Genomic DNA, 14831 nt, shown 5'->3' on the forward strand with positions numbered 1-14831 from the left:
TTTGGATATAAAATAATTTTTAATTTGATTATTTTATGGATAGATAGAAAAATAAATGAGTATTTTAGGAATTTTATAGTTTTTGTTTTGTTCAAAGGGATTTAGATTAAGTTAAATAATATTCAAAATACCGTTTTTATAAAATTCTTGTTCAACTAATAACTCGATTTGGATATAAATTAAAGTTTATTGGTTCGAGTTTGGTTCAGATCTGGGTTTAGTTACAAACATTCATTCCTCTGATAAGTACATTAGGAACAGTTTAATTCTCTTCATCACCGAACTATAACTAAGAAGAAGACAACGACGACGACTTTGAACACACTCTCTGCTTCCTCCTTCTCCGAAACTCTCTCTGAAATGGGTTGCGGTGGAACAACTCTGTTCTACCCACTTCTCATTACCCTCTCCGTCGCTCTAATCACATACAACATCATCATCTCCTCCAACGCTCCTCTCAAGCAAGGCTTCGACGATGAGGACCCAGTCATCCAATTGCCACTCGGCGGATCCAGAATCCGCGAGAGGAAACAGAGACTCTTCCACACGGCCGTGACGGCCTCCGACTCCGTCTACAACACGTGGCAATGCAGAGTCATGTACTACTGGTTCAAAAAGGCTAAAGCTTCCGCTGGACCCGGATCCGAAATGGGCGGGTTTACCCGGATCTTGCACAACGGTAAACCCGATAAGTATATGGATGAGATTCCTACTTTCGTCGCCCAGCCTCTACCTTCTGGGATGGATCAGGTAAAATCCAAAATTCCAAATTTTGAATTTTCTTTTTCTTTTTATTCGGACAAATGAGTTAAAGGTTTTTGTCTGAACAGGTTATGTTGTACTAAACAGACCATGGGCGTTTGTACAATGGCTTCAACAAACTGACATTAAAGAAGAGTAAGATGCTTTTGCTTTCACTTTTGGTTAATAAAGTAATGATTTTTTTTTTTTGTTAATTGTATGCAGTTATGTTCTCATGTCGGAACCTGATCATGTCATTGTGAAACCTATACCGAACCTAGCTAAAGATGGGTTCGGAGCTGCGTTTCCTTTCTTTTACATCGAGCCGAAGAAGTACGAGAAGGTGTTGAGGAAGTATTATCCTGAAGAGAGAGGACCTGTGACCAACATTGATCCCATAGGGAACTCTCCTGTCATCGTCGGAAAGGTTTTTTTTTTTTTTTATTTCTTTGTCCTGAAGAGTTTGTGATCAGGTTCTAAAAGGGTGTCTCTTTATGGTTTTTTACAGGAGGATTTGAAGAAGATTGCTCCTACTTGGATGAATGTTTCTTTAGCTATGAAGAAGGATCCTGAAGCAGACAAGGCTTTTGGATGGGTTCTTGAATGTACAAATCTTTTGATAGAAAAAAAACAATATTTTTTTTTGTTTAGATTTGACTATAACTTATGTTATATATAGGTATGCTTATGCGGTTTCATCTGCGTTGCATGGTGTTAGCAATGTTCTACACAAAAACTTCATGATTCAGGTAACCCTATACACAATACTTTTGAGTTTGGGGATAGTGAAATATTTATGGCCTGGACCTCGTAGATTCTATGTATTGTTTGCTTGTTACATAGATAAGATGTTTATTTTTTTCATGTATTATAACTAAAGAAACTTTGGTTATGTTATGTTTGTGGTAATAATAAAATCAGCCTCCATGGGATAAAGAGGTTGGTGACAAGTACATCATACACTACACTTATGGATGTGACTTTGATATGAAGGTAAAGATTTCAGATTTTGAATGTAAAAATGATTATAGCAATCAATGTGGACTGTAATTGATAAAGAGAATGATTGGTGCTTCAGGGTCACTTAACCTATGGGAAGGTTGGGGAATGGAGATTTGACAAAAGATCGTATATTAATCACCGCCACCAAAGAACCTTACAATGCCACCACCTGGTGTTCCACAGAGTGTGGTATGTTTACATATCCTGCCTTTGATTATTCGGAAACAATCATCATATATAATTATGCTGAAACATCTCTCTACATATGATTAGAACACAGTTTCGAAGTTTTCTTTATTGATGTATTTATTATTGGCAGGTAACGTTAGTGAAGATGGTGAATGAAGCCACGGCAAACCTTCCAGACTGGGGATCATAGATAGATAGAGAGAGAGAGAGAGATAGAAACAGTTTACTTGTGTCCTAATCTATCTGTATACGTTGTCGGTTTCGTTTGTAAATTATATAGCTTTTCAAACAAACCCCGATCTTAATCAAATGATATTGAACTTATTAAAGAGAAAAATGGATGTATCTTTCATCACAAGTAAACGACCAAACCAAGCCACTATCCCAAAACTCAAACTCTTAGCTTAGAGGTAAAATAGTGAGATTCCATTCTCTTGGGTTGAGAATTTATTTAAACAGAAAATGTACATAATATAATCTTTGTTATGACGTCAGTAAACATTATGAATAATGGAGGTGATTAGTGTATTAGTGAGTTCATTTTATAGCTAAGACTGGACAACATGGACAGCCTTATCTTAAATGGTGCCTTGGTTGGTTTATTCAACAAATCTGACCCAACTTTTTGTCCTTTAACCCAACGGCTAATCATCACTTGCCATGCCAGGCTGCCAACCTTTTTTTCTTTTTTTTTCAGGCTGCCAACCTTTGATGATCTTTTGTCTTAACTACTTTTTGTTTTGTCTTTTATTATTGTCACTCTAATTAATTAATTACTTAATTATCATTACTATTAGTTGCTCTCATCCCTCTCTATTTATTACTTCCTCCGTTTAAAATGAGTCCACATTTAAAAAAAAAATTGTTTCAAAAAATTGTATTATTTTTACTTTTTCAATGTAATTTTTAACAAATAATAATGATAAGTTGTAAATTTCAAGTAAATTAATTATAGTTACTAAATTTTGATTGGTTGAAAGTTATGCGAAAAAAATAATCACAAAAGACTATATATTTAATACTAAATAATGTATTTTATTAATAAATATGAAAAACCTAAAATATAGATTAATTTGAAACGGACCGAATATCTTCCCTAAGGAAACTTCAAACGTCACAAAATATAAATGGAATTGCTACTTTCACTTTTCATTTCATACGCTTTTTTTTTTTGCCATCTTATTAATATAAAGGGCTAAAGCCCAAAAAGATACATAAAATAATATTGGGTCTGAAACAGAATAGAACCCAAAACAACTAAGCAACTACACATGAGGCCTACGAAGCCAACAGTTCAAAGCCTAAAAACGGAAAAGAAACCCAATCCCCACCGCACTCCAACTCTACGTGTTGATACACGAGACTCAACGAAGACACGTGGCAATCGAGACGTCATCTTCTCCACCGCTTGAAACCGTCGCCGGAGCCGCTGCACATCGCTCCACCAAGTCATCGGAATCATAGTATTTGCAGACACACGAGCTAACACTGTCTTCACTCATATAAAGTCAATACGGGAACTTGACCACCGGTCACAACCGGGAACTCAAACGACCACCGAAAATCTCCACCAACAACAGTATCGGGGAGTAAAAGATTCAGTAGTTTCTACACCTCCTCCTCGTTTCTGGAGAGAATCAATCGATTTAGTATCAAAATCTCGTCGAAGACAACCATCACCACACACAAATCGACACCAGACACCGTGTTACAGCTCGAGCACTCCCAAAGAAACCATGAAAGCCGGCGACCACCGAAGAAGAAACGGCACAGCCCCAGAGTCATACGCCGGTCATCCACCGAACAGAAGGTGTGATACCGGAACTTAGACGGCGACATGCAGCTCCGAAAAACCTCCACGCCGGAACGAAAACTAAGCAAGATTATAAACATAAAACTATAAACGCAGGAGACCGGACCGACGGTGGCTAATAGCCAGGACCGCCGGCCGGAAAACGTGAAGAACAGTCGGCGAAGACGAAAGTTTTAGAGAGAAGGAGGAGAAAAAGAGAGTCTCTACACACGCCCTTTTCATTTCATACGCTATCTTAGTGCATTTATAATTTATAATGCGCCAATATTATCATATTTCATAATGATCCTTAAAGACAAAAGACGAATGCATAATAAAGAAAGAAAGCAACCGTTTCGCTCCCTTCTTCACAGCTGTCTTTAATGTTAGCCAGCTAGACCACTGCTCTCTGTCACATTACTGTCACGATCTTCGAAATAACGGTCAAATGAGAAACCCCATCACTATATAGTCCAACGGTCGGAACGCCATACGGCTTAATCACACTCAGCTGTGTCCAAATACATTGTTCGAGTCTCTTCTTTAACCATTTTACTCTCAAAGACGACAACGTTTCTCTGTCTTCATGGCCACGGATCAAGAAAATCTACTCTCAGATGATTACCAAGAAACGGCGGCATTTTGCGGGTGTGGGTATCTCTGTAACTTCTGGTGGAAAAGAAGAGGAGATGGTGGCTGGAGCGGTAACTTGCAGGAAGAGAAAGGAGAGAGTTGGTGGAGCAGGACACTGAAGGGGCCAAAAGAGATTTCTGAGAAACTTGCGGGGCCAAAATGGAAAAACTTCATAAGAAGTTTTAGCAGTGGAAAGAAGAAGATCAGAAGAGATGTGGATTTCACGTACGATCTCAAAAACTACAGTCTTAATTTTGACGACGGCGGCGCCGGCGAAAGTCCTTCACCGGAGAGATATGTAGCTCCTCCGGCTGTTGTAAAAGTTTGATATATTTATCTCTCCTTTTTTGTATTATTTTTATTGATCGTGTTATAAATGTTAATACCAAACATAGAGAAAGTGGTTATAAAATAATTTAGGCGTTACTTGTTGTTCAATCGCCACTCTCCAAGTTAGATTATGTCTAGTGTTTTCTACCTGTAAGCATCTCCAACCCATGACACTATTTTTGTGTCAAAACCACACTATTTAAGTGTAATTTTAGTACTAAAAAAGAGTTTTTCTCCAACCACAACACTAAACTTCACACTAAAAGTTATTTTATAATATTATATGTATTTATTTATCATTTTTTATTTATTTATTTGTAAGTTTTATTAATAAAATAAGTGGATAGTATTTTAGTGGAGTGAATAGTGTTTTAGTGTGGTGAATAGTGTCACCAAATTTGGTGTGAAGTTATAGTGTTGCACCAAAATGGTGTAATTTTTGCAGTTCCATTGGAGATGGTTTTGGTGTAAAAACTACACCAAAATAGTATTTTCCAGTCCCATTGGAGATGTCATAACCCTTTTCAACCCAAACAAAGCTTTTATACATTTCTTAGAAGATCATTCATGTCATCCTTAATTTTCTCCCGTCAGAATATATATATATTATTACATGTTTGAGTTCTTGTCTAACTCGTTCCATCAAGGATCTCTTGCTCTCGGTAGGAACCACAGGACCAAAACCCAATACATCTAAACCCTCGTCAAACATATTAAGAAAAGAGTAAGGACAATTTGTGTGCTTGTTTACTTACTGAGCTGAGCTACTACACTGTTACGTTTGTTTATCAGTTTATGTTTTTTCCAACGGCGTTTTCCAAGAGTATGACTTGCTCCCTCAATAACAAAGGTGGATAATCTTTTGTTTATCAGTTTATGTTTTTTCCAACGGCGTTTTACAAGAGTATGACTTGCTTTCTCAATAACAAAGGTGGATAATCTATTTGTCATGTTTCTGTCCTACTACAAAAATCATATTTTCATTGAGATGATCAAAAGCATAGGGCAATGAGAAATGAGATAGATCGGTTGAAGATGTTGGGCTATGTGTAACAGTAACTGGGCTAGACCCATTTATATTGATTTCGTCCTTGGCCCATTCCACCAATTCGCCACAAACACATCAAAGTTAAGTCTCTCTAGTTGAGGCTTGTAGTTTCCTCTTTCCAATAGTTACCCTTATAAACAGAGGTCTAAGTAGATACATTGTCAGGTTCAAAACCGGTCTTAGCAAGTTGAAAATTGGCATAGTCTTCAAATATTAGTAGTTAAATTATCATTATTTGACCAGTCTGAATTTGGATTTCGGTCCAGATGGTTTATATAATTGACTGTAATAGATAATTTAAAATTAATTAGAAGGTAATCAAATTCGGATCAGTCAGTATGATACACTTTCGAAGTAGTCTACTCTTTAACACTAAATACATTTCTCATAGGATCGACCGGATCAATCGATAGGTTTATAAAAAAATAATAAAATATGCAACTCATTCTAGTCTTGTAACAATTAATTAGTAATTCGATTCTGACCCGCCCTTAAAAGGGCGGGTATATTTTTTGTTTTAATTTTAATTATCATATTTGTGTGTGTTGGTTATATTTGTGAATAAGTCTTAATCAAAATACATTTTATTGAATAATTGCAATTTAAAATTGATCTGGTATACGTTCGGTTAGGACTGGATTGCGGGTTAAACCTGGTTCGCTGACCCGTCAACCTGCGGATTTCAATTTCTTTTGGTCAAAAAGCCTGACCCGCATAATCCGCAAAAAATAATTTTGTATTTGCTCCGCTTAATTTTGCGGTTATCGGGAGATTATATTTTTTTGACCCGCCTTAAAAAGACGGATATATTTTTTGTTTTATATCTTCTTAGAAATTTAATTTTTATATTTTTGTTCTTAAGTCATATTTGTGATTTTAGTCATATTTGTGATTTTCTTGGTATAATATTTCTCCTAAATGGTTAATAAGAGGTTTTAATCTATTTTATTAAAATAATTGAACCACACCTATATCTATAAAAAATTATAATTATAAAATAGGTTATTCTATTTTAATACCCGCCCTTTTATAATCAAAATGCGTATTTTTTAGTTTTGAAAACCTATTTTTTATTTTAAATGCTTTTATATTTTATGTTTTAATTTCTTTTTAAAAATATAATTTTTTTATATTTGTTTTTTTGTTTATTATCATTGTAATATAAAAAAGTTTCCTAATGAATATGTAAGCACACGGTGTAGATATGGTAGCAATAATGAAGGTGAATCCTTATTGTGATTTTAATCACCTGCATACCATATTAATGTTAGTTATTAATAGCATGTTCATACTATAGTTAAAAACAATTGATATGCTTCGGTTATATATATACTATTAAGTAATAATTATTAATAAAATACTAGATTTTGACCCGCGCTTTCAAAGCGCGGGATTTGTTTCTTTTGAAATTGTGGTCAAATTTTGTTAATTATAAGATTATGCATTTTTTATATACGATAATCTTTTTTTCAATTTTGTTGATTTTTTATGTATTTAAAAGATACTTATATGTTGGACTGGACATGATATGAAAAGATGTAATTATGATCATAGAAATTGTTTCATGAGATTAAAAATTTTCAAATTTTTATTCTTAATAATTAAATTAATTTATTTTTATTAGTAATTTTTATTAAATGTAACCTATAAACTTTAAAAAGAGATCGTTTTTAATGGATAATGAAAAATAAAAAATTATATTCTATACAAATGGGTCTCAGGGGTAAAAATGGGTTTGCATTTATTAAATAAACACGGTCTAATATCATAAAATATGATTTTATGACCGTTTTGTTTTCAGAAAAAAAAAAGAAAATAACGTTTTTTAGGTTTCTTGATATTTTCTTAAACTTTTTCCACGATTTCATTCATGGGATAAACCAAGATAAGACTCTGATAACATAAGTTATATTAACATTGTATTTTTTATATGAACATATTATATATATTTAACTGTAAGTTAAAATTTGTATTGTCATTTTCATATAAATATTAATTTTGAATCACTATGATTATAATCATATTATTCGTATGAGTCATATAACAACCAATTGTTTTTCAAATTGTAACATTAATTTGTATAAGCCTTATTTTTGTGATGTAGGAAAAATATATGGCTGTAGAAGTATATTCATACTATCTTTATTTTTATATTTAATTTTTATAACTACAACTGATACATTAAAAAAAATATTCTACAAACTAAATTTACAGCACATATTTTAAAACTACAACACAACCAATCACCTCAATAGTTGTGTTGTTTGTACTCATAGTTTTAATTAAACGGAATGGAATTTATAGTTTTTGTATTGTTTATATCTCTTGATTTAATTAGAGATGAATATTAAATTATACTCATTTTAATAATAAACTTCAACCAAAACTTATAAAATCTCTAATATTTAAAACAAAATCTTACAAAAATTTCATGTTTTATTTTATCTTTTAAGAATAAAAGTAACTGAATTTTGGGTAATCTGAATTTTGTATAGTATTAGTTAGATTATTTTCTGAATTTTTAAAGTAATTATTTTATTTTATTCTATTTTTATAAATTTAAAATATTATAAAAATTATTTAATTTTATTTTAAAACTTAAAATAAAATTTTAATTTTTTTTAAAAATCGTTTGAAACTAATTTAATATTTTGACTAAAATTAGTATAGTTTAGGTATTAAAATGAGCACAATTTTAATTCGGTTACACCATTTAAGACAAATCGTATATATAATTAATGTTTATATTTTATTGAAAGATTTTGCTTGATGAATATGGCATATGCCTAATATTAAAAAAATGGTAAACCATTCCCCGGAGAGAGAATGTGAAAGCTCCAGTGGCTACGCGTTGTAGAAATTTGGTGTGGTGCGGATTCAAACTCGGGTCCCTTGGGGATCCACGGAACGCCTTCACCACCCGACTACAGACTATGCCTAATATTATGTCTGCATTTAGTGATGATGTTAGATTTAGTTACTATATTTTAGGAGATTCGTATAAATTTTACTTTCTAAAATCTGTTATATAAATTGTTTAATATTTGACTATTTAATGATTTTTCTTGGTGGATAAGATTTTTCATATGACAATATCTAAAATTTCAACAAACTATGTCAGTTTTTTTGGGTTAAATTATATAATATGGATGTTTCTTATAACAACCTTTTTTAAAAAATGGAACATTAATTTGTATAAGCATAATATCAAACTTAGGGTTTATATATATGTTAGGGTTTAGGGTTTGTGTAGCTCAAAAATATACATTCTCGGTTTAGGGTATGAACCATAAATTTTAAGGTGTAAAGTGAATTATAAATAAATATTTACGGTTAAGGTTTATGTAGTTCAAAGTTCAAACATATACATTCTCGGTTCATAAATTTTAGGGTGTAAAGTGAATTTTAAATAATCAATATTTAAGGTATGGAGTACTTTGAACTTTTTTTATGCTGTTTCAATGTATGATATCTTGTGTTTTTAATAGATTTTATCATTCATTTATCATGCATTTTGATCATCTAGGATAGCATTTAGACTTGTTTAGTTTGCATTGCATTGCATTTGTTCTTATCAGGTGATGGAGATGCCAAATGGTGATTTTGGAGCAATTGGAGGTGGATTGGAGGCAAGATTGGTGTTTTTCGAGTTCATGGTGTGATGACCAAGTGTCCCAGCGGCTTCATGTGACAGGCAGCGGCATTTTGACCTTGCAGGAAGCCGATGCACATCACCCAGCGGCCTAGCGTCACCCAGCGGCCTGACGTCCTGACGAGAAGCCGGTGCAGAAGTTCTGCTGAAAATTCTAAGTGTTGGAGCGGCTTTTGGTGCAGCGGCTTCACCAGACCGCTGGAGAAAATCGACCCTCCCTGCCCGACTTCGAGATGTTGCAGCGGCTTGGTGAACGTGACGAGAAGCCGGTGTGCATATCCCAGCGGGTTTCTGCACTCCTCAACGGCTTTTTGTCAGCGCCAAAGGCAGTTGCGACCATTTTCATAGTTAGCATTTGAGAGTTTATCAGACTTGTTTTTACTCTTTTATCCTTATGTTTCTAGCTACTATAAATACTTTGTAGACCTAATCTTTGTAATCATCTCATTTTCTCTCTAGACTTTGCCTCATCTTGTAAAAGCTTGAATCTTTTATCATTCTAAGGAATTTGGAATCTTCATCTTATATCTTGTTTCTCTTAATCATTAACATGATTAGCCTTGAATCTCATATGGATTTGAGGTTTATCATGGAGATTAGGGAGTAGACACATTTTGGATTCATGGGCTAGGGTGATTAAGGGTGATTAATGAAGATCTAGAGTGTTTAATGTTAGATCTACTTATTTCTTTGCTTGTTGAGGGTTCTCAATGCTATTTTAGTCTTGATCATACTAAAATAGATCCCTAGACATTTCCTGCCCGAAAGGTGTATGATGAAATGTCTGAACCAACTCTTCAATGCTTTTAGTCTACTTTGCCAAAGAGATTTGTTGTTAAAGAGGCTAAGATTGCTATTAGGCTTGTTCTCCATGTTTGCTTTAGTAACATTCAACCTAAGAGATTAGATGCTTGAGTTGCTTTAGCAAAAGAACATTCATCTAGAGATAGAGCTTGTTTAGTGTTGTGTTTAGGCATAAGGAAAGTGTTTGATTGATAGCTTGCCACTCTAGTTTGGATCTTAGTCACCCAAGATCAAGTCTCTTTCCCATGGGTCCACCTTAGCATTTGATTGAGTTCTTGCATTTGTTTCTAGTTTGGATTTGAGATCACCTTATTTATATTTCTAGGACCTTAGTTTGTTACCATCATCATCTTCTTATTTGCTTAGATTAGGAGAGTTTGTGTATTCTTAGTGCTATAGATCTCTAGTTCTCTGTGGTTCGACAATCTTTTATACTATCATTTGACTTGGGAGCCTTGAAAACTTCTAATATCAAATTGGCGCAGTTGCCGGGGAACTAGTAGATTTATCATTAGGATTTCAATCTTTCTTGAGACTAAGCTTTATTTTCTTGCTTTGTTTTGCTTTTGTACAGTTACTAACCTTTTCTTCTAGCTTTTGTTATTTGTAGAGATGGCTTCAAGTTACCATGGGGAGCCACAAGAAGAGGAAGACACATTTGAATATCACATTCAAGATGACTTTGATGCAAGTATACTCACACCAGCACAACTTGTGATGTTATATGAGCTTCAGAAGGAGTACCCAGGTTCGGCAAAGACATCCCTAGCACGAAGGATCCGGTTGGAGCTTATTAAGGATCGAGCAGAGCTTGAAGGAAGGGAGGTTACAAAGTATGAGTTTAATGTTGCCTATGACCTTAAAGAGGTAATGGATTGGGCTCCACCACTCCAGCTGGAAGGTATAGAAATTTCCATTTTAGAACTTCAAATTGAGAAAATATGCTCGCCTTGTGGTGAAAACATTGCCCATGATCATGATTCTCTTGTGCTCATCAATGAATGTTTTGATCTGATATGTGAAACTAGGAAGCTAGATGAGTTGAGAATAGAAAAGCTTGCTAGAGATCATATTGAAGTTTGTTTTGACAAGAGCTATCTATGTGCTTCATTTGATCTCGAATCTGAGTTTTTGATTCTTAATGAACCTAGACCTCTTCTTTCTCTTGCTGATACAGGGGATGAGCTTGATGTGGATAAGCTCTTGCTTGAGATAGAAAACCCCCTTGTCAAAAATAATCATGAGAATGTGAACATTGTGTTTTATTCAGTTGATGGAGATAGAGTTGACTACTTTGTTAAAACCTCGTTTGAACCAGTAGTTGACTTTATCTTTCCACCAAATGCATTTGATTCTCATGCCTATTTAAACATCAAAGAGCATCTCATATTTCATGATTCATCTATAGTGAAGCTCTTTGATGAAAAATCTGTCTATTTTCTATGGACAGTAGTGTGCTCCTTTGCGCACTTGGTTTCTTGTTCTTGTAGGAGAAGGACCAAAGGTGCATTGGCTCAGCCTTTTGATACCTATGATTAGCATGCACACAAAGTCAAGCTAGAGACTTAAAACAAGCTCACTTGGGAGGAAGTCCCATGTTTATCCATTGTATATATTTTTTTTTATCTTTCTTTCTTTTTAAGTTGTTTAATAAGTATTGTTGAGGTTGTTCAGGTTGGGTCTATCTCTAGATAAGAGAAGTCTTCATTTCCACTTCAGCCCATGTCTACCAGCGAAACAAATCTGAGGCCAAGGGTCCTCTACCACCCAATTCAGCTTATAACTCCAAGTATGTCCACTCCAACCTTGTGCATATTTAGTTATCATGTTTATTTCTTTCTCTTAGATCTCTTCTTTGAGCTTACTCTCACACAAGGGACTGTGTGAAGTAAGTTTGGGGGAGAGTCTACTATCTCACATTGTTTTTTGTTTTGTTTTCTAACCATGAGTCTCATGCATTGCATTGCATACTTATTTGCATAAAAAAAAAAAAATTCTAGAAGCATTTATATTGCATTCATGCATTGGGAGAAACCTTGTAAAGAGCACATGTCTAGAACTCAATTTGACACCTTAGTTAAACATATCAAATAGCTTGAGCATCTCTTAAAAGAGCTTGTAAGTTTCGAGCCTTGAACTCTCTTCTTGAAACATGTTGCTTGCTTGATATTGGCATTGCTCTTGAAAGCCAACTCCAATTTGAACTTGAACTTAATGAACTTAATCTCTCTTGCATATGGGCACTTGCATACTTGATCATGGATCTCATACGCATTTGGGTTATCTTATTCCATTCATTATCCTTTGTTAACCCAAATGGAACTCTCCTACCCCTAAACCCTTAGCCATTCTTTGAGACCAACATTGATTTGCTTGAGTGAGGCCTTCTTTTTGATAGCTTGTCATGTGCAAAATCTTGAGAGTATTGGGAGCGACATAGATTTGTTCTCATCTCTTGCTAGCATAGGATCCTCATTTGAGTTAGCATCTAGGATGATGTTGGGTTTATGTTCTTTATAAGCTTGTATCTTGGGTTTGGATAGTGAGAAAGTTGAGAAAGATGAACAAAAGAGTGTAGATTGATAAGAAAAGCCTTAGGGACCTTAGAATAAAAAGAAAAGAAAGCTCTAGATTGTGGTCTTTGACTCCTTCACCCTAAAAAAAAAAAAAAAAAAAAAAAAAAAGAAAAAGAAAAAAAAAATGATAAGAAGAATCAATAAGATAGTGGGGAAGGGAAACGAGAAAGTAAGAGCTAAAAGCATTGAACAAATGAGAAAAGGAGAAATTGTTCATTGGGCTAGACATGAAAAATGAGTTGCTATATTGTTGTTGGAATGAAGTGAATGGGGGTAGAACTTGTAATCACTTAGGAAAAGGGTAGAATGATGAGAATGGATCCATGTATGCATGAGTTGCTTCTAATCTTAGATAAATTTTGCATAATGATCAAGCTCCCTGTTCTGAGTGATACCACTTTAGAATGATGCATTTGAACCCTTCTCTTCATTCACTTTAGACCATTTGTTTACCTAGCCAAGTGATTGAGATCATGTCCCATTTGTGAGAATCCACCTTGTGTATGTGTGTGTGAATCAATGTGAGAGCTGGTAGGAAGACTTGTTGGTTGATGAGTATTGCATCTTGTGTAAAGGCATAAGAGTATCTTGATAGGCCTAGAGAAGCTAGAGTGTAATAAGAGAGTTGCTCATGCTATTTGCTATATTTCTTTAGGATGTCAAGTTGAGTGTTTTTGGTGTCTTTTGGCTATGAGCTCCCACCCTTCAAACCTCTTCTCCAAAATGTTCTTGAAAGTTTACTTGTGGACAAGTAAAGGACAAGTTTGGGGAGTTGATATCTTGTGTTTTTAATAGATTTTGTCATTCTTTTATCTTGGCATTTTGATCATTTAGGATAGCATTTAGACTTGTTTTAGGTTGCATTGCACTTCATTTTTCTATATTAGGTGATGGAGATGTCATTTGGTGAGTTGGAAGCATTTAGAGCTTGATTTGATGCAAAAAGAGTGATTTTGGTAGAGAAACGAAATGGAGCCTAAGTGTCACAGCGGCCTTCTGCAGCGGTGTAATGTACCAAGTCAAAAACCAGCTGGGAAAATAACTCCCCCCTGTCCAATTTCGACTTCTCGCAGTGGCCAAGTGACGACGCGTCAAAAACCAGCTGTGATGTCACAGTGGCTTTTTGCACCTCCAGCGGCTTATTGGACGCGTCAAAAACCAGCTGTGACACTTAGAAAAAATCACATCTGTTTTTACCAACTTTTACCCAAATTATCTTGGGTCAACCCAGGTTTGTTGGGTCGACCAGCTCGTTTTAGGCTACTATAAATACTCTTAGACCCTAATGATGGGATTATCTTGTTTTCTCTTAAGAACACATTGAAACCTTGAAGAAAGATTGAATCTTTAGTTTTTTTCTTCTATTTCTTTTGAATTGTTGGATAAACTTGCTTCTCAACATGATTTCCTCTTAAATCAACCATGGGTTTAAGGTTAATCATGAAGATTAGTGAGTAGACTCCTTTTGGATTCATGGGTTAGGGAGACTAAGGGTGATTAAGCTAGATCTAAGGTGTTTTAGTATAGATCTCTGTTGTTCCTTGCGTAGAGTGTTCTCAATGCATCTTTTGAGTTGGCCCTCTCAAAAGTTGAGCTTTAGGCATTTCCCACACAAGGTGTTTGATGAAATGCCTGAACCAACTCTCCTAAGCTTTTAACATACTTGCCAAAGAGATTTGTTGTTAAAGGTGTTAAGATGGCTAGTAGACTTGTTCTCCATGATTGCTTTTGTAACATTCAACCAAAGAGATTTGATGCTTGAGTTACCTTAGCAAATGAACATTCATCTAGAGATAGAGTTTGTTTAGGATTGTGTCTAGGCTTAAGGTTGATAGATTGATTGAAAAGCTGCCACCTTTAGATTGAAACTTGATCACCCAATGTCAATTCCCTAATCCCATGAGTCCTCTTGCTTCATATTGAGAAACAAAGATCATTTCGTTATTGATTGCATTTCTACTCTAGTTCTTAGTTCACTTCACTTCACTCAATTGGTTGCACTTAGATTAAGTATAGACTTGCATTCCCTTTGCATTAGAATCACTTAGGATTGGTTCGACATCT

At 34.6% G+C, this 14831-nt stretch overlaps 2 protein-coding genes and 1 pseudogene across 2 annotated transcripts; all 3 read left to right on the forward strand.

The window, feature by feature from the left end:
* The first annotated feature begins 173 nt into the window (after positions 1–173).
* On the forward strand, positions 174–2269 carry LOC130505801 (hydroxyproline O-arabinosyltransferase 1-like; annotated as a pseudogene).
* Positions 2270–4089: 1820 nt separating this feature from the next.
* On the forward strand, positions 4090–4912 carry LOC130505802 (uncharacterized). Its single transcript, XM_057000409.1, has one exon. It carries the CDS (start codon positions 4311–4313, stop codon positions 4683–4685), a length of 375 nt encoding a protein of 124 aa, XP_056856389.1. The 5' UTR covers positions 4090–4310; the 3' UTR covers positions 4686–4912.
* A 5746-nt stretch (positions 4913–10658) lies between these two features.
* Positions 10659–12125, forward strand: LOC130505800 (uncharacterized). Its single transcript, XM_057000408.1, has 2 exons — positions 10659–11092; positions 11866–12125. Exons 1-2 carry the CDS (start codon positions 10804–10806, stop codon positions 11880–11882), a joined length of 306 nt encoding a protein of 101 aa, XP_056856388.1. The 5' UTR covers positions 10659–10803; the 3' UTR covers positions 11883–12125.
* Positions 12126–14831: the final 2706 nt, after the last annotated feature.

Source organism: Raphanus sativus, unplaced genomic scaffold (assembly GCF_000801105.2).
Source record: "Raphanus sativus cultivar WK10039 unplaced genomic scaffold, ASM80110v3 Scaffold2590, whole genome shotgun sequence".
Classification (NCBI taxonomy): domain Eukaryota; kingdom Viridiplantae; phylum Streptophyta; class Magnoliopsida; order Brassicales; family Brassicaceae; genus Raphanus; species Raphanus sativus.